A 20,549-nucleotide genomic window follows, 5' to 3' on the forward strand; every position below is an offset into this window, starting at 1 on the left:
TTCTCCAAATATCTTCTAAACCATGTTTCCCCATTATCATCCTAACCCATTATCCCCTTCACTTTCAGGTACCTTTCTCTAAGCTCATTCTCCTTGTCTAAATACTCTTCGGTTCTACCTTTGCATATCCAAAATCTAGTCAATCTTCAAAAAAGCCTTCCTTGAATACCACAAGAAATAAATTTTCTTGTCTCTAAATTCCTATAAGCACTCTTAAAACATGTATTACATTTTTCTTAAGTTTATTGATATACTGTTTGTTTCCCCCGAGGAAAGAACATCTTACAAGGTATTCAATAAAACCATTCTGAACAAATTGTTTCTAGGTTTTAAGACATTCTATGCACAAGCTGTAATAGAAATGTCTCATTCAGTACTCAAATCACATATTCCGAAAGTATCCATGATGAACAATGAGGCTACCTTTGCCTGTAGAATGACTTGAACATAATAAAATTATTTTTACTTTTTTCAACTTAACGATATCTAAATGCTTTGTCTGCAAGAAATGAAAAACCATTTCGGAGTCCCATACTTCTACATTTCTTAGAAATCAATGTTTGGGGTCCTTTTTCCTATACCGAATTCACTTTTCTATCACCATGGAAACCAATCTGCAATTAGTGTGGTTGGAATCTATAAAAAAATATAACTCTTCTCAGCCTTTAAATATTCATAAAAGTCCTTTCTCTACATGGAGCATAGAAGTTAGTTGCATAAATCAGCGTGAAAGGACATCACCCCAAACACAGAAAAAACCATTCACTAAAACCTAATGTACAGATTGCAAATGGAGCACAGAAAGAGTTCTCCTTTTACTCATCTTTTATTTAGTTCTATTAAGAACGCAATTTCATTGTGACATCCCTTTAGTGTTTGTAAACAACTAGGTGAAGTGTTTAGTTTCCTTCACCTCTGTAGCCTATAGTAGATGCGGACACATGAAAAATAACTGTTGCACAATATTATGTAGTCCACTCATATTCACCAACAACATCCTAATACATAACAGTGAAAACGTTACATTAAAACTCTTGAGTTGAGAATGTCAAGTGGAAGAATAACTCCAGTTACATCTTTGGTGGGTAATAACTAAACTAAGTTCTAATTTCAGCTCATAAGGCAAAAATCAATAATATATGAACAAAACTACACTTCAAAATTTCTTTCTTTTCCCCCCTTTATTGAATTTATTGGGTGGCACTAATTAACAAAATTATAGAGGTTTCAGGTACACCATTCTATAATATATTCATCTGTACAGTGATTTGTGTGATCACCACCCCAAGTCAAGTCTCCATCCACCACTATTTATCTCTCCTATATCATTCTCTACTTCCTCTACCCCCACAATCACCACACTGTTGTCTGTGTCTATGCTCAATTCCTGCACTTCTCCACCTAGTCCCCCCCACCCCAGACAACTGTCAGCCTGCTCTCTGCCTATGAGTCTGTTTCTATTTTGTCTGTTAGTTCATTTTGTTCATTAGATTACATGTGAGAGAAATCATATGGTACTTGTCTTTCTCTGGTTGGCTTGTTTCACTTAGCACAATGCTATCCAGGTTTATCCATACTATCACAAAGGATGAGATTTCTTTATGTCTTTCTTTCTCTCTCTCTCTCTCTCTCTCTCTCTCTCTCTTTCTTTTTACCACTGAGTAGTACTGCATTGTGTAAATGTACTGCAGCTTTTTATTCACTCATCTACTAATGGAGGAATCATGCTACCTGATATCAAACTATATTACAAGGCCATAGTAATCAAAACAGCATGGTACTGGCATAAAAACAGACATATAGATCAATGGAACAGAACAGAGACCCCAGAAATTAACCCACACCCATATGGTCAGTTGAAATTTGAAAAGGAGGCAAGAACATACAATAGGGTAAAGATAATCTATTAGATAGATAGATGGTGTTGGGAATACTGGACAGATACATGCAAAAATTGAAACTGCAACACTTTATTACACAATACACAACAATAAACTCAAAATGAATTAAAGTCTTAAGTGTTAGACTCAAAATTATAAAAATTATACAAGAAAGCACAGGCAGTAAAATGTTAGACATTTTTTGTAGCAGTATTTTTTCTGATATACCTCCTCAGGAAAGGGAAATAAATGTAAAAATGGTACTACACGAAACTAAAAAGTTTTTGCACAGCAAAGGAAACCATCAACAAGATGAAAAGACACCCCACTAAACAGGACAACATCTTCATCAATGATACACCTGATAAGGAGTTCATATCCAAAATTCAAAAAAACTTATAAAACTCAACACCAAAAAAAATTCAATTAAAAACTGAGCAAAGAACCTGAATAGACACTTCTCCAGAGGACATTCAGATGCCAATCTACATATGAAAAAGTGTTCAAATCACTAATCATCAGAGAAATGCAAATTAAAGCCACAATGAATAATCACCTCACACTTGTCAGAATGACTATAGTCAATAAATCAATAAATCAATAAACAATAAGTGTTGGCAAGGGTGAGGAGAAAAGGGAACCCTTGTGCACTGTTGGTGCAAATTCAGATTGGCACAGCCACTGTGGAAAGCAGTATGGATTTATCTCAAAAAACAAAAACAAACAAACAAAAAACGAAACTGTACTTCAAATTTTTTCCGAAAAAGGTAGAGACCTACATGCACTTTAGTAAGACTAATGGTCTTATTTTTCCTTCCAGAATTGGAATAGAGCAATGTTTCCTAGGTATAGTACCAGAGTAACTGGTTTGCTCATCTTTGGACACTAGAATAACCCTAGCTCAATGTGATGCCCATAGCATAAAGAATACATAGAAAATGAGATGAAAAGGCAACAGCAGAATCACATCTCCCATCTTATAGAAGCTTTCTCCAGAACATACACTTGTCAAGAAACAACGTTTCATGGACATTCTCTCATATCTGCACAGTCAGGACTTTCTGAGCACACAGCTTTGGTACTAGGTTTAAAGGAAGGCTAAAGAGCAAACCTAAAAAACAGAATCATCCAGAGAGAGAAAAGTTTTCTCCCCAGAGCCAGAGTGTTTATGAAATAGAGACCTTTCCTTCTCCCCCCACAGCATTTGCTTACATTCCAGAGCTAAGTTTTCTCTCTCCATACCCAGAAAGGCAATAGTCACAGAGCCAGCTATCCTATATATGTTGCATAATTTCAGAGTTTGTCTCTTGTGGTTCAATATTCCACTACACACTTCAGGTATATCTAGATCTCAATGCATCGCCCTATGGAGAACTGGGGCTTAGGGAACCAACATGAGTTACTGCACAAGTAAATAAAAGATCTGACCTAGAGACCTCACGTTTTTGTTAGAGGGTTAGTGTGTGTCCCTAACTGCAGTGAGCTGACTTGTTAGCTTATAAGTAGAGTAACATGTCAGACCCTTGACAGCTTCAGAGTCAACAATATTGTTTTATGAGTATAGTCAGTCAAATTCTTGAAAGTAAATTACATGTATAATATGACTCCAACATATGATATTTTTTAATCATTCAACCAATTTTACACATCTCACTCTGGACTGGATAATCTCAAATTAGATATTTTGATAACACAGAACAATTAACTCACTACCTGAACTTCTTTAAACTTTTTTTTTTTTTTTTTTTTAGCAAGAGAGACAGAGACAGAGAGAGGGACAGACAGGCAGGAAGGGAGAGAAATGAGAAGCATCAATTCTTTGTTGTAGCACCTTAGTTGTTCTTTGATTGCTTTCTCATAAGTGCCTTAACCAGGGGGCTCCAGCCGAGCCAGTGACCCCTTGCTCAAGCCAGCAACCTTTGGGCTCAAGCCAGCGACCATGGGGTTATGTCTATTAACGAACACTCAAGCCAGTGACTCCACACTAAAGCTGGTGAGTCTGCACTCAAGCTGGCGACCTCGGGGTTTTGAAACTGGGTCCTCTGCTTCCCAGGCCCAATGCTTTATCCACTGCACCACTGCCTGGTCAGGCTACCTTAACTTTTCATTTCAAATCCTCCTCTCAAACAAAAATGACCTTTTGGTATAAGAGCCAGTACTATTACTACAGAATGTGTAAAAAAAGTAGGGCTTACATTTTTATTTGTTTTCATTTGAGGAAAACTTAATTTTTTGGTAGGAGTGAGAATAATAAAATTACCACGACTTTTGTTTCAAATGGTTATACACATATGTACTTCTATATAAATTATTCTTAAACTGGAAATATCTGCAAGTTAACCTTGAAACTGAAAGTAACATTAAGGATAGAAAAAATAACCCTTGCATTGGTTTAATTCACTTTTATTAATGACTGAAAGTCTCACAGACATGTACCAAAATATAGCTGATACATGCTTCTACAAACATGAATGGACCAGAGATGTTAAGGAATTAATATGAGACTATACAGACTCAATCAGACAATATACAAATAGTATAATATTTGGCTCAGAGAAAGCATTCAATAAATATTGGCTTGTATTATTTACTATAATTCTGATAACTTCATTTAAAATTAAAAGTTAAGATTTTTGTTTTATATTATTATTCCTAAACATTCTTACACTCAGGTCAAACATTACAACCTCTTTCCACCTTTCTTAGTATCAAGGTAAGACTACATCTGATTACAGAAAACAAGAGTAGCATTGCCAAGGCCCTTGCACAGTAACTTGAGTAGAGAATGCTCGAGAAATAGGAATTAAATTCATATTTTCCTATGCCTTATTTAAGTTAAAACTTTATCTCTTGCATTAACGTTAATCTAACTTCATGATTTATATGAAATCAGATAAAAAAAACAGTAATTCTCAACTTGAGGTAAGCAAATGATGATAGAAAATGTAAACCACATAAATATTTTAGCATCCTACACACTAGAGGGCGGTACCACATACAGCACAGCAGGAAGAGATGATGCCTCAAACGGCTAAAACCAAATGAACTGATTACATCTTTGCAGGTTGCAAGAGATATTTTTCCTTCCTATTGAAAAACATTTTCTGAAATGTGAATAAATCTTTGTTTCTGAACAATGGAGATAATACAACAGAGAGGAGTATAATAAATATAATAAATTTACAGAAATTTAAAACTACATGTGGTTTTATTTAAAACAAAAAGTCCTCTCTAGGAATGGTTTATCTTTTTAATTTTTTATTTTTTGAGGTTTCAGTTTCTCTAAAAAATCGTAATACACTAGGTGTCAAAACCTACAGAGTTTGTTCAACTATTTTGGGGGGAAATTTCCAAATTTAAATGTACTTATTAAAAAAACAATAACATAATATGGTTACTAACTGTGTATGGTGTCAAATGGGTACTAGACACATTAGGGTGATCACTTAGTAAGTTATATGAATGTCTAATCACTGTTTGCATACCTGAAACTAACATATTATTAGTGTAATATCTATTATACCAATATTCAACTGTAATTGAAAAATTTTTAATTATTTTTAAAATACAGTAACTGACAATGAATAAAATATCAACAGTACCTATGGAATTGATTTCTCTAAATAAAAGATAAGAAGCACATATAGGTGTCCCTCAGTATTCAAAAATACAGCATTTCTATAAAACCTTTTAATAAGCCAAAATGGCATAAAGCAAAAAAGAAACTACCATTAATCAAAAAAAAAAAAAATTTTACTGTTCTCAGACCTAAAATTCAGCACATGGACAATGCCTTTATTTCTTTTCTTTTCTTTTTTTTTTTTTTTTTTTTTGTATTTTTCTTAAGTGAGAAGTGGGGAGGCAGTCAGACAGACTCCCGCATGCGCCCGACTGGGATCCACCCAGCATGCCCACCAGGGGGCGATGCTCTGCGCATCTGGGGCGTTGCTCCGTTGCAACCAGAGCCATTCTAGCACCTGAGGCAGAGGCCATGGAGCCATCCTCAGCGCCCGGGCCAACTTTGCTCTAATGGAGCCTTGCCTGCAGGAGGGGAAGAGTGAGATAGAGAGGAGAGGGGGAAGGGTGGAGAAGCAGATGGGTGCTTCTCCTGTGTGCCCTGGCTGGAAATCGAACCCGGAACTTCCACACACTAGGCCGATGCTCTACCACTGAGCCAACTGGCCAGGGCCAATGCCTTTATTTCATTCACTGCAATCGAAGTACTTAATTTAAGTATGTCCAGTTTTACGCTAAGCACTCTTGGGTTTTTCAGAGACCTTAGGACACATCATGCTTACAGAAACACACAATAAACTGGGCTAAAGCACAGATACTCAGACACAGTTTAAGGCTCCAGGAGATTGATGCTAAAATGCTGAGTGTGGTTCCCAAGAAAGAAGCCTGGTGGGGCACTCTCACTGCCCTGGGTGCATGCTGCCTCTAAAGTGGCAGATACAAAGCAAATGATGAATGCTACTCTCACTTTTCACCTTTTTTCATCAAAGTGAAAATCAACCCCGGATTTCTTCCAGTTAGCGAACACAGGTGCTAACGTAGGTCTTTTGTGAAAGTGAGGTGGCATAACAGGAAGTGAGGCTGCACAAACTTTTGAAAAGCCTGTATACTAATATTTGACAAAGTTGACCTATGATAAAGCTAGTTTATGACCAGCAACAAAGTACATGTTTGTTATTCACAATTCTTTTTCAGGAATAAGAGAACTTTGAACTCAAGAAGAAAACAAACAAAGCAAAATAACAAACACCAAAAAAGTACAATGGAAACAATTATGGTTAAAAATTAACAGTGTGAGGAGGAGGATGGTCAGGAAATTGGGATAGGGAAGGAAGGAAGGCAGGAATGAAGGAGACAGGAAGGCTCAAGATGCTCAATAAAATCACAAGCTGGGTTCTTAAAAGGAGCAAATTTTAAGAATATATTGTGTACAACTTAACCACAATAAATTTTAAAACCTATATTAAATGGATACTTTTCTAAGGAAATATAATGATAAAAATTGACCTAAAGACACAGACAAACTTGATTAGACTAATAATCAAATCATAAATTGAAATGGTAATGAAATATTAAGCTCTCAAATGGAAACCAGGCCCAAAATGTTTTAAAAAGAAAATTCTACTAAACCTTCAAAAAACAGGTAATTCTCATTTCTACAAACTATTCTAGGGAATTTATTTTTGTTTTTTGTTTTTTTTTGTTTTTTGTTTTTTTGTATTCTTCCAAAGCTGGAAACGGGGAGGCAGTCAGACAGACTCCCACATGCACCTGACCGAGATCCACCCGGCATGCCCACCAGGGGGCGACGCTCTGCCCATCTTGGGGCATCGCTCTGCCACAATCAGAGCCATTCTAGCGCCTGAGGCAGAGGCCACAGAGCCATCTTCAGCGCCCGGGCAAACTTTGCTCCAGTGGAGCCTTGGCTGCAGGAGGGGAAGAGAGAGACAGAGAGGAAGGAGAGGGGAAGGGGTGGAGAAGTAGATGGGCGCTTCTCCTGTGTGCCCTGACCGGGAATCGAACCCGGGACTTCTGCACTCCAGGCTGATGCTCTACCACTGGGCCAACCGGCCAGGGCCCAGGGAATTTATTTTATTTAGTTTTTTTTTATTTATTTATTTAATTGTTGGGGTTTTTTTTGGATTTTTCTGAAGCTGGAAACAGGGAGGCAGTCAGACAGACTGCCGCATGTGCCCGACCGGGATCCACCCGGCACACCCACCAGGGGGCGATGCTCTGCCCATCCGGGGCGTCGCTCTGTCGCGACCAGAGCCACTCTAGCGCCTGGGGCAGAGTCCAAGGAGCCATCCCCAGCGCCTGGGCCATCTTTTGCTCCAATGGAGCCTCGGCTGCGGGAGGGGAAGAGAGAGACAGAGAGGAAGGAGAGGGGGAGGGGTGGAGAAGCAGATGGGTGCCTCTCCTGTGTGCCCTGGCTGGGAATCGAACCCGGGACTTCTGCACGCCAGGCCAACGCTTACCACTGAGCGAACCGGCCAGGGCTGGAATTTATTTTTTAAAAGGGGATGGGTCAGTGTAATCTCCCTAACTCAGGCTAGTGAACAAGTACAGTGCAAAGATCAATATCACTGATGAACATAGATACACAAAAAACTAAAGTCTTTTTTTTTTTTTAAAGAGGAGGAGAGGGTGACAGAGACAGGGAGAGAGATGAAAAACATAATCAACTCATAGTTCCAGCATTTTAGTTGTTCATTGATTGCTTCTCATATGTGCCTTGTCCAGGCAAGGGTTGGTAGAGGGGCTCCCGCTGAGCCAGTGACTCCTTGCTCAAGCCAGTGACCTTGCGCTTAAGCCAATGACCCTGGGTTTCAAGCAAGTGACCACGGGATCATTTCAATGATCCCATGCTTATGCCAGCAACCCCACGCTCAAGCTGGTGAGCCCGCACTCAAGCCAGCAGCCTCAGGTTTTCTCTCCTGGGACTTCAGTGTCCCAGGTCTACGCTCTATCTACTGTGCCACCACTGATCAAACAATAAAGTCTTAAAAGAGTAAACAAAAGGAATTTATTTTTTTAAATATTTAACCTAGTAGAGTGTGTCCGAGTAATCTATTTCTGTAAGCAGAGAAATTCTTGCTCTGATTTTTAAAGACAATTTATTCATGCTCTATCAAAGTGAACTAAAGTGAGAACATGACATGGTGTAGCCTCTCTTGGCTTTATTATAAAATTTTTCCTCTTCACTTTGTCGTATCTCCAGCTCATTTAAATAACAGCTCACAGTTCACATACATCTTAGCTAACAGGAACATTAGCTGTCTTCTAGTGTTCTAGTGTATCCAGGAACTGTACTTCCCTTTCAGTATGAAGATAAGAAAAGACTAAGATGAACTGACAGTCTCTCCAGTGGTCAAGAGAGCACGGCACAATGAGAACACACTCCCAGCTGGCTTCACCCAGTCTATATCACACCAGTATCCTTTCTGCCCTACATAGCCATGCCATCTTCCACCACGTTACACCTGAAAATAGTGAACTGGGATCTGAACAGTAAAGTCAGACAATTTGGCTAAAGTGTGCTAGAAATGAACAGATACAGGATTTAAACACAACTGTGCAATCTAAAGTACATGCTTACCAATTCACAAGAAAAAATATACTGCTCACAAAAATTAGGGGATATTTCAAAATGAATAAGAAGCGATAAAAAAAAGAAGCATTTGATTTTTTAAATTAAACAAGAACATCAGAAAGCAAACAACAAGTCAAAGAAAGTTGTTCAATAATGCAAATGAGATGCAAAGCCAACTTTTATTTCATTGGTGAAAACGCACTATACAAAAGGCTGAAAGTACTGGAGTATCTGCACGTTCCCTGACCCCCTAATTTTTATGAGTGTACATGCAGCACTGGGAATTATTATATCAAGTACAAGTTATATTAGAAACAAAGGAATGCTCAAGGGTGCTCAGTGCCTTTTCTGCTCTCAAAGGTAGAATATATGATTTAAGAATTACTCTGTCCTTCAGAATAAGGAAGAAAAATTCTGTTTTACAAAACCATGTATGAAAAAATATCACACTCCCTTGCTCTAACCTTTAAACATGTCATTTTCTGACTATTAAAAGTATTCCTTCCAAAAATACAATTTTAACCTTTTTCCTATATGTTCCTTCAAGTATTTTTATACTTATATATAACCTTATTTATAGAAAAAAATCATGCTTTCTTGGACCTCTTTTAAATTTATCAATATAACAGAACATTGTTTCTGCTTCCATAAATATTCTACATGATTTTTAGTGACTGCATATGGTTTTCCTGTGTGAACAGTCCATAATTTATATAACTCATTCCTACTTTTGAACATTTAAATTATTTCTAATGTTTTTATAAATAATGCTATGATAAATTCATGGCCTTTTAAGACTTAGTCTTTGTTCATGATGTCCTAGTATCTACTCAGGAAACTTCTACTCTCCTTTACAATAGCAATCAAATGTCATCTCCTCTACTAGCATTTTCTGATTCTTTAAAACTAAGTTAAGTTCTCCATATTTGTTGAATATATATATAAATGAAGATATGAAATTAACCTCAAACTAACATATTTTTATTCTAAAATGTATAATGTATTGTTCCAATTATTCTCTAATATTTTAGTCTCTCCCATGTAAGTATAAACATCTCAAAGGAAGAAATAATGTTTTCTTTCTTTTTTCATTTTTTATACTATGCTGCCTGGAACACAGTCAATACACAATAAGTGTTTGTTAAATAACTCCCCAATATACCTAAAGAAACATTAAGATCTATGTTCTATTCAAGAGTGTTACTGAGCACCTACCACTGAAAGACTACTGATTTCTGCAGAAGTGAAAGTTTATAATTGCTTAGCAATATCAAAGAAAAAATAAAAGTAAATTAAAGTAGAAATGTTAATGATATAAAAATACACAATGTTTATAACAGCATGGAAAGAAATAAAAAGTTAAAAATAAATTTAATCAAAAAGTGTAACACTTATATGCTGAAAACTAAAAAATTTTACTGAGAAAAATGAAAGACTATGAAAGCCCTGGCTGGTTAGCTCAGTCAGTTAGTGTCGTCCTGAAACACTAAGGTTGCAGGTTCAAACCCCAGTCAGGGCACATAAAGGAAGCCATCAATGAATGCACAACTGATTGGAACTACAAATGAATTTTCCCCTCTCTGTTTTATCTTTCACTCCCTTCCTCTCTCTCTCTCTTAAAAAAGTCAATTAAATTTTTAAAAATATGGAAATACATCCATGCCAAGAACTAGAAGACAATATTTTTAAGGTGGCAGTATTTTTCAAATTGAACAACAAAAGCAACATAATTCCTACAAAAATTTCAGTTGATCTTTTATAAAAATATACAAGTAATCCTAAAATTCACATGGAAATGCAAGAAACCCAAAATAGCCAAATCTTAAAAAAAAAGAACAGAGTTGGAAGAATAATTCTCAATTTCAAAGCACATCACAAAGGTACAGCCATCAAAACAGTATAGTACTGACAATAAACACATATAGTCCGAAGGAACAGAACTGAAAGTCCAGAAATAAATTCATACATCATGATGGACAGATTTTCAACAAGAGTGCTAGGACTATTCAAGGGGAAGAAAACAGTCTTTCCAATCAATGGTGCTCAGAAAACTGGATATTTACATCCAGAAGAATAATTTTGGACACCTACATCACACAATATATGTAAATGAATTTAAAATGAGACAAAAACATAAATGTTAAGAGCTGAAACCATAAAACTCTTAAAGGTAACCATAGCAGTAAATCTTCATGATCTTGGGATAGGCAATGGTTTCTTAGATATGGCAACAACAGCAAATGCAATGAACGAAAGGAGAAAATAGACAAATCAGTACTTCATGGCATTACAAACCTTTGTGCTTCAAAAGTTACTATAAAAAAAATGGGGGAAAAACCTACAGAATGTAAGAAAATATTTGCCAATTATATAGAACCTGGTAAGGCTATATATAGTCTTCAGAATAATAAAAAGAATTCCCACAACTCAAAAAGACAAGCAACTCAATTAAAATATAAACTTGAATAAACATTTCTCCCAAGATGATCTATAAATGGCTAACAAGCAAATGTCCATTTAGTTACACCCACTACAGTGGACATAATAAAAAAAGACATATACAGTGTGCCCGTAAAGTCATGGTGCACTTTTGGCAGGTCACAGGAAAGCAACAAAAGATGATAGAAATGTGAAATCTGCACCAAATAAAAGGGAAACCCTCCCAGTTTTCTGTAGGATGATGTGGCAGCATGTGCGCATGCGCAGATGATGATGTAACACTGTATACAGCGGAGCAGCCCATGGCCATGCCAGTCGAGATGTGGATGGTACAGAGGAAAGTTCAGTGTGTTCTGTGGCTTGCTAAATTCGAATCTGTGACCAAAGTGCAACGTGAATATCGGCGCATTTGTCACGAAGCACCACCACATAGGAATAACATTACTCGGTGGGATAAGCAGTTGAAGGAAACCGGCAGTTTGGTGGAGAAACCCCGTTCTGGTAGGCCATCAGTCAGTGACAAGTCTGTAGAGGCTATACGCGATAGCTACCTAAGGAGCCCTAAAAAATCTGTGCGTGAGCCCACATCGAACTGCACTGAATAGGTATGAAACTGGGAGAGTTTTCCTTTTATATGGTGCAGATTTCACATTTCTATCATCTTTTGTTGCTTTCCTGTGACTGGTCAAAAGTGTACAATGACTTTACAGACACACTGTATATCAAGTAACTTGAAAATATATTTTCACACAAAAAAAAATCTAACATGATTGTTTATAGCAGTATTCTTCATAACAGCCCAGAACTGGAAACAACTCAAATGACCATGAACTGAAGAATGGTTAATTAACAATATGAGGTACAGCCAAATAACAGAATATTATTCAGCCATAACAAGGAATACAGTACTGATAAATTCTACAAAACAGAGGAGCTTTTAAAATATTATACTAAGTAAAAGAAGCTAACACACAAGGCAGCATAGTATACGATTGCATTTATATAAAATGTCCCAAATAGGCACATCCATAGAGAGAGCGAGCAGACCAGTAGTCAAGGTCTGAGTGGAAAGGTGACAGGTGATGACTGCTAAAGAGGTCTGAGGTTTCCGGGGGGAAGGGAGTGAAGAAATCCCAGAATTCAGTAGTAGTGATGGTTGTACATTTTGAATGTGCTAAAAAGCCACTGAACTGTGTACTGTTTAAAGGGCTAAGATGTTGAATTCTATGTGAATTTACCTCAAAAAAAAAGGTAAATTCTGTTATGTGTAATTTTTTATTATGTAAATTATATCAATATCAAAAATTAAAATGTGTTATGATTCAGAAACCAGTTCATTTGCTGGGAATTGAAGGTAGAACGAGAAGTACATCAGGAAAGCTTTTTCTTAAAGAAGTTGGATAGATCTGATACAAGCCTTGAAGGATATGCAAAATTCTTGATATATGATAGGAAGAAAGGTTAAAACACAGAAAAAGTCATGGCTCATTTAGTAAATGAACAGTTCAATTTGATAAAGTAAGATAGAATCATGACTAAAAGGCGGGAAAGGTGTGTTGAAAGCATATATGCAAGATTTTGAATGTGAAAGCTTCATTTAACAGGCAGTAGAAGGTCAAGGAAGGTTTTGCACAGAGATTGAAATTATTAGAGTGGTACTTTAGGCCCAGTTATTGAAACAGACAGGCACATTCGAAAACTATAGTAGAGCCCAAACCAGGGGTAATGAAAACTACTGAACAGGAATAGAAAATAAGAATGAACTTGAAAGAACTATAGAACTGTGCAACTGATTAGATGTGGTACACAAAACACAAGTGTACCGAGAGGGTAACTAGGAGAATATCATCAGAAACTGAGAGTTATTGGTGGGTACTTCAGAAACAGATGCCTGGATTCAAATCCTAGCTCTACTATTTACTACCTGTGTGACCTTTGAAAAACTCACCTCATCTCTCAAAAATACATCTCTGCCCTGGCCAGGTAGCTCAGTTGGTTAGTGCATTGTCCCAATATACTATGGTTTGAGGTTCAATCCCCACTAGGGCACATACAAGAATCAACCAAGGAATGAATAAATAAATGGCACAATATATCGATGTCAATCTCTGTCTCTGTCTGTCTCTCCCTTTCCTTTCCTCTCTCTCTAAATAAATAAATAAATAAATGTTTTAAACATTTTATTTGTTGATTTTAGAGAGAGGAGTGAGAGAGAGAGAAGAGGTTAATGCAGTGAATAAAGTATCGACCTGGAATGCTGAGGTCGCCAGTTTGAAATCCTGGGCTTGCCTGCTCAAGGCACATATGGGAGTTGATGCTTCCTGCTCCTCCTCCTTCTCTTTCAACATGAATAAGTTAAAAAAAAAAAGTCTAAAAAAAAATAGAAGGTGGGGGAGAAGCGAGAAGCATCAACTCATAGTAGCTACTTCTCATTATTTGTGTTGACTGGACAAGCCCAGGGTTAGAACCAGCAACCTCAGCATTCCAGGTTGATGCTTTATCCACTGTGCCACCACAGGTCAGGCATAAATAAATAATTTTAAAGTTTATAGATAGCTAATATATAGTATAGCTAAAATTTTATGTAGAGATATTGCTACTATTTTATAATACAAAGTGCTTCCTTCTATATATTTTTAAAAATATGTAGAAAAGTTATAGACACATAATTAATTAAAAAAGAGCATAAAGTCAATTTTAATTTCCACTTCTATTTTTTGTCATCCATTCTATTTGATATTTTATAATAAATAAATAATTATACATATATACACTCAATATAAGAAATATAAGTATTCTTATACAAGAGCAAAATTTAAATAAAAAAGAAAATATGAAAAAATTTTAAAGCAAATTTTATCTCTTCTTTAAACACAAATACATTCACTTATTAATTCAACAAATATTCACTCAGTGTTTTTATGTGTCAGGCTTGTTCTAGATGCTGAGGTGGAAAATAGAATAAATAATAAAAATTTAGCATTCCTGATGATGTATTACGAAGTAAAGTAAGTTATAGGAGAGCGATGAGGAATTTTGTGGAACTCTTATGTATGGAAAGAACATTCTTTCTGAGAAGAAAACATTTGAGCAAGTATTTTAAAAAGGGAAGGTTGAAAGTTATGTGGATATTCAGAGAGAACAGTTTTCCAAGTGGAGGAAACAGAATGTCCAAAGGTCCTAAGGAGGGCCCTGTATAGAAGAGACAACTCTAGCTGCAACACTATGTCTTAGGGAAGGAGAAGTAAGAGAGGAGAGATCAGAGAGGTTAAGGGTACATCCTATAAGCCTTTGTAGAAAATTTTAAGGACTTAAATTTTTACTTTGAAGAAGATGAGAAGTAATTGAATGGTTTTGGAAAAGTGATATGATATGACTTACATTTGAAAAGAATCATTCTTGCTATCATACCAACTATATAAGACTACTGAAATAAACACCTTAAAATGACAATAGCTATCTTAAAGTGATAGCAGAGAAAGAGTTGCTGGATTCATTTCAAAGACAAAGAGAGTAACATTGCTGATGGACTGTATATGAGGAACAACAGAAAGAGAAAAGTCCAAGATAACTCCAAGGTACTGGCTGATCTCAGGAACTGGAAAGACAGAGTTGCTATTTACCAAAATGAAGACAGCAGGAGAAGCATGTTTGAGAAGAGACTGTTCTGTTCTAGGCATGCTAAATTTGAGATGCTATAAGTCATCCAATTAAAGATGCAAAGAAATCAGCTAAATTCACAATGCTAGAACTCAAAGGAGAGATAACTAAAATTTCCTTTGTAAATTATATATATATTATTAAAATGAAATGTCAGCTTTCAATCAACAAAAAACCACAAGATATACAAAGACATGAGAAAGTACAGCCCATTCAAAGGAAAATAATATAGCAACATAAATTCTCCGTAAAAAAAAGTAATATAAATATAGTAGAAAAAGACTTTTAAACAACTCTCTTTAAAAATACCATAAAAACCAAATGGAGATATGAAAAAAGTCAAGAAAATGATGTATGAATAAACTAAATATATAAACAAAAAGATAGAAAAACCTAAAAAGAAATTCTGAACTTTAAAGTACAATAACTAGAAAAAAATTTCACAAGAGTGAATTCAAGGCACATTTGAGGAGGAAGAAAAAAGACTCAACCAACTTGAAGATATTAAAATTGAAATTACAGAATCTGAGAAAGAAAAAAAGAGCAAAAAAAAGTGAACAGAGCCTAAGGGACCTATGACATACCATCTCTCATACACATAGTGGGAGTCTCATAATGAAAATAAAGAGAAAAGAGGCAGAGAGAATGTTTGAAGAAATAATGGCTGAAAACTTCCCAAATACAATTAAACACAAGAACATAAACATCTATGAAGCTCAATGAGCTTCAAGACAAACTCAAAAAGACCTGTACCAAGAAACATTAAAATCAAACTTTCAAAAGCCAGTACAATAAGAGAATCATAAATGCAGGTGAGAGAAGCAACTAGTCACATATGATGGATCCTCAATAACATTATCAGAAGGGACCAGAGGAAAAGAGGAAAGAGGGAAAGGGGATGAAAGGATGGGATAAACCTGAAGGGAAGGTGAGAGGGCGCTATGGGGAGGGGCAAGGGAGATGTTGAGGGAAATACAGGGAGGGGGGATGCATTCGGGGTAACACTAGAATCTATGTAAACACAATAAATTAAAATCAATAAAAAATTAAAAATAAATAAAAATAAATAAAAGAGTTTGCGAGGGTGGGAGGGTGGGGACAAAAACAAAACTTTGGATGTCAAAAGGCAGTGGAGTGGACCAATTTATTCAAATTGCTAAAAGAACAAAAATTGTCAACCAAGAATAGTATACCCAACAAAACCATCCTTCAAAAGTTAGAGCTAAATTAACACATTCCCAGATAAACAAAAGCTGAGGAAGTTTATTATCATTAGACCTACTCTGCAAGAAATGCTAAATGAATCCTAAAGGTTGAAATGAAAGAACATTTGACAGCAAACAGAAGAAATAAAGACCTCAGTGAAAATAAATAAACAGGCAATTGTAAAACCTAATATTGTAACAACTATTCATAATACCACTTTTTGTTCTCTACATAATTTAAGAGACTAATATATTTTAAAGAATTATTAACTTATTTGGGGAAGCACATAATGTATAAAGATGTAACTGGTTGTCACACTAGAGTTTCAAAAACTTTAATATCACACTATACATAAATATTAATTTCAGGTGAGACTATTATAAAAAAATGTAGTACAATAGTTTCATAATTTCAGAAGAGGGAAGAACATCTTAAATATGACAGAAAAACTACAAGTCAGAAGATCTATACACACATGCACCTACGTAAAATACATAAAATAAAGAATGAAATAAAGAATGCCTATACACTGAAAGCAAAATAAAGAGGGTAAAACAAAATACGCCACAGTGCGGGAGGTGTTTTTAGCACACATACAAAAACAATAAAGAACTAGATACAAGATCCTGGCAGAGTAGCTCAGTTGGTTAGAACATCATCCCAATACACCAAGGTTACACGTTGGATCCCCGATAGGTCACATACAAGAAGCAACCAATAAATGTATAAATAAGTGGAACAGCAAATTGATGTCGGTCTCTCTGTTTCTATCTCTTTCTATATCTCTCCCCCACATTCTTCCCTCTTAGAAAAAATTTGAAAAAAGAACTAATTACAACGTAAAAGGACTTCCAAAACATTCCCATAAATAAATAAGAAAAAATAAAACAACATGAGCAAATGACTTGATCTGGAGTTTAAAAAATTAGAAATCTCAACTGTCAACTTGTCATTTGACTGCCCCGTGCTCCCTGACTGACTTGTCTCTACTATGACCCCACGCAAGAGTCAGGTAACAGCTGAACCTGTTCATGCTTCAAACTAGGCAAGCTCTGTCTCAGAATCTGACAGGACTCTTGAGATTTACACTGATTCTACTGTTTCCAATCGAACCAGGAGTCATCAGAAATCGAGTATTAGTAAATATAAGAAAAGAGAAGTTTACACATCAACCTATAAGAAAGCAACAGAAAAAAGTATTTCTCAGTATAACCAGTCAGCTATATGGATACGGCTATAGGAAGATATAGACGGAGATGTGGACATAGATATAACCTCAAGTCGATATGTAGGAAATATTTCAAACATACCTGTATGCTGCCAAACTCAACATTCTCATAATGGAAATGTGCACATTCAGCCATCTTCGGAAAGTGACCTTTAGTGAAGGGTAACCTGAAATAGATGAAATAAATGAGATACAAGACACTGAAACACTAAAAATTACTAAGCCTAAGGAGAAAAAATAAAACGGATTTAGAAGTTCATGCAAGCAAAACTATTTAATAAGCACATGCGCATGAGCACACATACACCCACACAAACCTTTTCAGAAATACACTGAGACAAATGAAAAGTACATTAAGTGCACAGGTCAAGACAAAATAAATAAATGAATAGAAAGCATCACTATAGTCTCCTAATCATGGCCCAAATCAATGCCCATAGAAAAACTACACTTTCAGTGAATGTTATGGAAACTGAGAACAGCCAGCTTCTAATGAGAAGCAGCATTCCCACCACAAAGTACAAAGTGAGACTTTACCTGTGAATGTTGTCGCAGCCCATCAGTCCTGGATTGGTGGGTCTGGATGCAGAATGAACATTTTTTATCCTTGTCTTTTCTATACTTGCAATGAAAACAAGCTATCTAACCCTCTACCAGATGAAAAGATGGTTTTTCTGTTTAAAACTGAAACAGACAACTAAGATATTTCACTTAAGAGTCAACTACTGGCATCCATTTCAGGTCTTCTCAAAAGCAAAGCTGAGCCCTGGCTGCTTGGCTCAGCAGTAGAGTGTCGGCCCGGTGTGTGGAAGTCCTGGGTTTGATTCCCAGCCAGGGCACACAGGAGAAGTACCCATCTGCTTCTGCACCCTTCCCCCTCTCCCTTCTCTTTGTTTCTCTCTTCCCCTCCCACAACCAATGTTCCATTGGAGCAAAGTTGGCCCGGGCGCTAAGGATGGCTCCATGGCCTTCGCCTCGGGCACTAGAATGGCTCTAATTGCAGCGGAGCAACGCCCCAGAGGGGCTGAGCCCCAGGAATGCCCCAGGTGGGCATTCTGGGTGAATCAGGTCAGGTGCATGCGGTGTCTGTCTGAACCCCACCCCCCATTCTCATTTCGGAAAAATACAAAAATAAAATAAAATAAAAAAGCAAAGCTGAGACACAGCAATCCTCATAACTCAGACAACATACTTGATTTCTCTAAATGAATGAGGACGTGTATTAAAGACACCAAGAAGGACATATTTGGGTTCTCCTGTTGAACAAATGCAACCTAACAGACAATGACATAAAGTTGCAAAACAAAATTAAAGTATATTTTTACCAGACATATTCTTCAGACCTATTCCAATAACTGTTAAGTAATAATTTACAGCTTACTTATATAATTTAATATACGAATAGTAAGAGATTATTTAATAAGAAATCTAAATAAAGTTTTAAGAAAACTACAGAACTGATTTCCATTTATAGGAATTCTCATTTAAAAACTATTGTAAAATTATACTTACTTTTTCACATGTTTAACCTTCATACTAGCTGTACTGCCACATGTCTTAAGACTAAGGTCTCCAGGAATCTCAGGAACATCTGCTCCTCTTGCCTTAAAAATAATAAAGACAAAGATGTATGACTATTCCTTTAGTATGAATGTTTTTAAAAAGCTGAGTAGGCCCTGGCCGGTTGGCTCAGTGGTAGAGCGTCGGCCTGGTGTGTGGGAGTCCCGGGTTCAATTCCCGGCCAGGGCACACAGGAGAAGTGCCATCTGCTTCTCCACCCCTCCCCCTCTCCTTCCTCTCTGTCTCTGTCTTCCCCTCCCTCAGACAAGGCTCCATTGGAGCAGCGTTTGCCCGGTGCTGAGGATGGCTCTGTGACCTCTGCCTCAGGTGCTAGAATGTCTCTGATTGCAGCAGAGCGACCCCCCAAGATGGGCAGAGCATCGACCCCTGGTGGGCGTGCCGGGTGGATCCCGGTCGGGCGCATGTGGGAGTCTGTCTGACTGCCTCCCCGTTTCCAACTTCAGAAAAATACAAAAAAGAAAAAAGAAAAAAAAAAAAAAAAAGCTGAGTATAGTGAATTTTAATGTTTCTGCTGATTCTGTACCAAAAGCAATACATATTGATTTAATAATCTCTTCTTAAAATTATAACATCCCAGAATTTATTTAATAAAACAAAAAAAATTCACCTAACTTAAATATTAACTGTATGAGAAAAAATTTATGAAAAGAATTTTCACTCTCATTCTCAAATTCCAAACTGAGCTATTATGTGTCTCAACACAAATATAAATCTCTCCAGAGAATTGGTGGAATAAAGTTACTTAGACTACAATAAGTAAAATGTAAAATGGTAACATAAACATAATTAGGAGATCACAACATGCATTTCTGAAAACAAAATTTGAAAATGACATCTATGTAATACTTCTAAACTTCCTCCTTCATCTGTCAGTTTTCATGTGCTTTTTTTTTTCTTTTTTCTTTTTTTCTTTTTTTATATTTTTCTGAAGCTGGAAACGGGGAGAGACAGTCAGACAGACTCCCGCATGCGCCCGACCGGGATCCACCCGGCACGCCCACCAGGGGGCGACGCTCTGCCCACCGGGGCGTCACTCTGCCTCGACCAGAGCCACTCTAGTGTCTGGGGCAGAGGCCAAGGAGCCATCCCCAGCGCCCAGGCCATCTTTGCTCCAATGGAGCCTTGGCTGCAGGAGGGGAAGAGAGAGACAGAGAGGAAGGAGGGGGGGTGGGGTGGAGAAGCAAATGGGCGCTTCTCCTATGTGCCCTGGCCGGGAATCGAACCCGGGTCCCCCCCACGCCAGGCCGACGCTCTACCGCTGAGCCAACCGGCCAGGGCCTCATGTTGTGCTTTTTAACCCTAGTGATACATTGAAATAGTAAGCAAATCCAAAAATCTGTTTTTAAAAACATATTTATGCTATGTTATCCATGATTAGTAACTTTAATTATCATAGCCAATGCCACACAATACACAATAGGGGAGAATATGGGTTGAGCAGTTAAAT

At 36.9% G+C, this 20,549-nt stretch overlaps 1 protein-coding gene across 2 annotated transcripts in view; it reads right to left on the minus strand.

The window, feature by feature from the left end:
- ARHGAP32 (Rho GTPase activating protein 32) overlaps nucleotides 1-20,549 on the minus strand; it is a 249,891-nt gene that overhangs the window by 145,250 nt on the left and 84,092 nt on the right. The window contains exons 3-5 of one of the 2 annotated variants that reach the window (XM_066365222.1): nucleotides 19,034-19,125; nucleotides 18,059-18,100; nucleotides 17,604-17,688 (exon numbers count right to left, since the gene is read on the minus strand). In XM_066365222.1, coding sequence (XP_066221319.1) covers nucleotides 17,604-17,688; nucleotides 18,059-18,100; nucleotides 19,034-19,125 — 219 coding nt within the window. The remainder of the gene's footprint in view (nucleotides 1-17,603; nucleotides 17,689-18,058; nucleotides 18,101-19,033; nucleotides 19,126-20,549) is intronic. The other variant, XM_066365224.1, reaches the window with a different exon arrangement.

The sequence above is a fragment of the Saccopteryx leptura genome, chromosome 2, assembly GCF_036850995.1.
Source record: "Saccopteryx leptura isolate mSacLep1 chromosome 2, mSacLep1_pri_phased_curated, whole genome shotgun sequence".
NCBI lineage: Eukaryota > Metazoa > Chordata > Mammalia > Chiroptera > Emballonuridae > Saccopteryx > Saccopteryx leptura.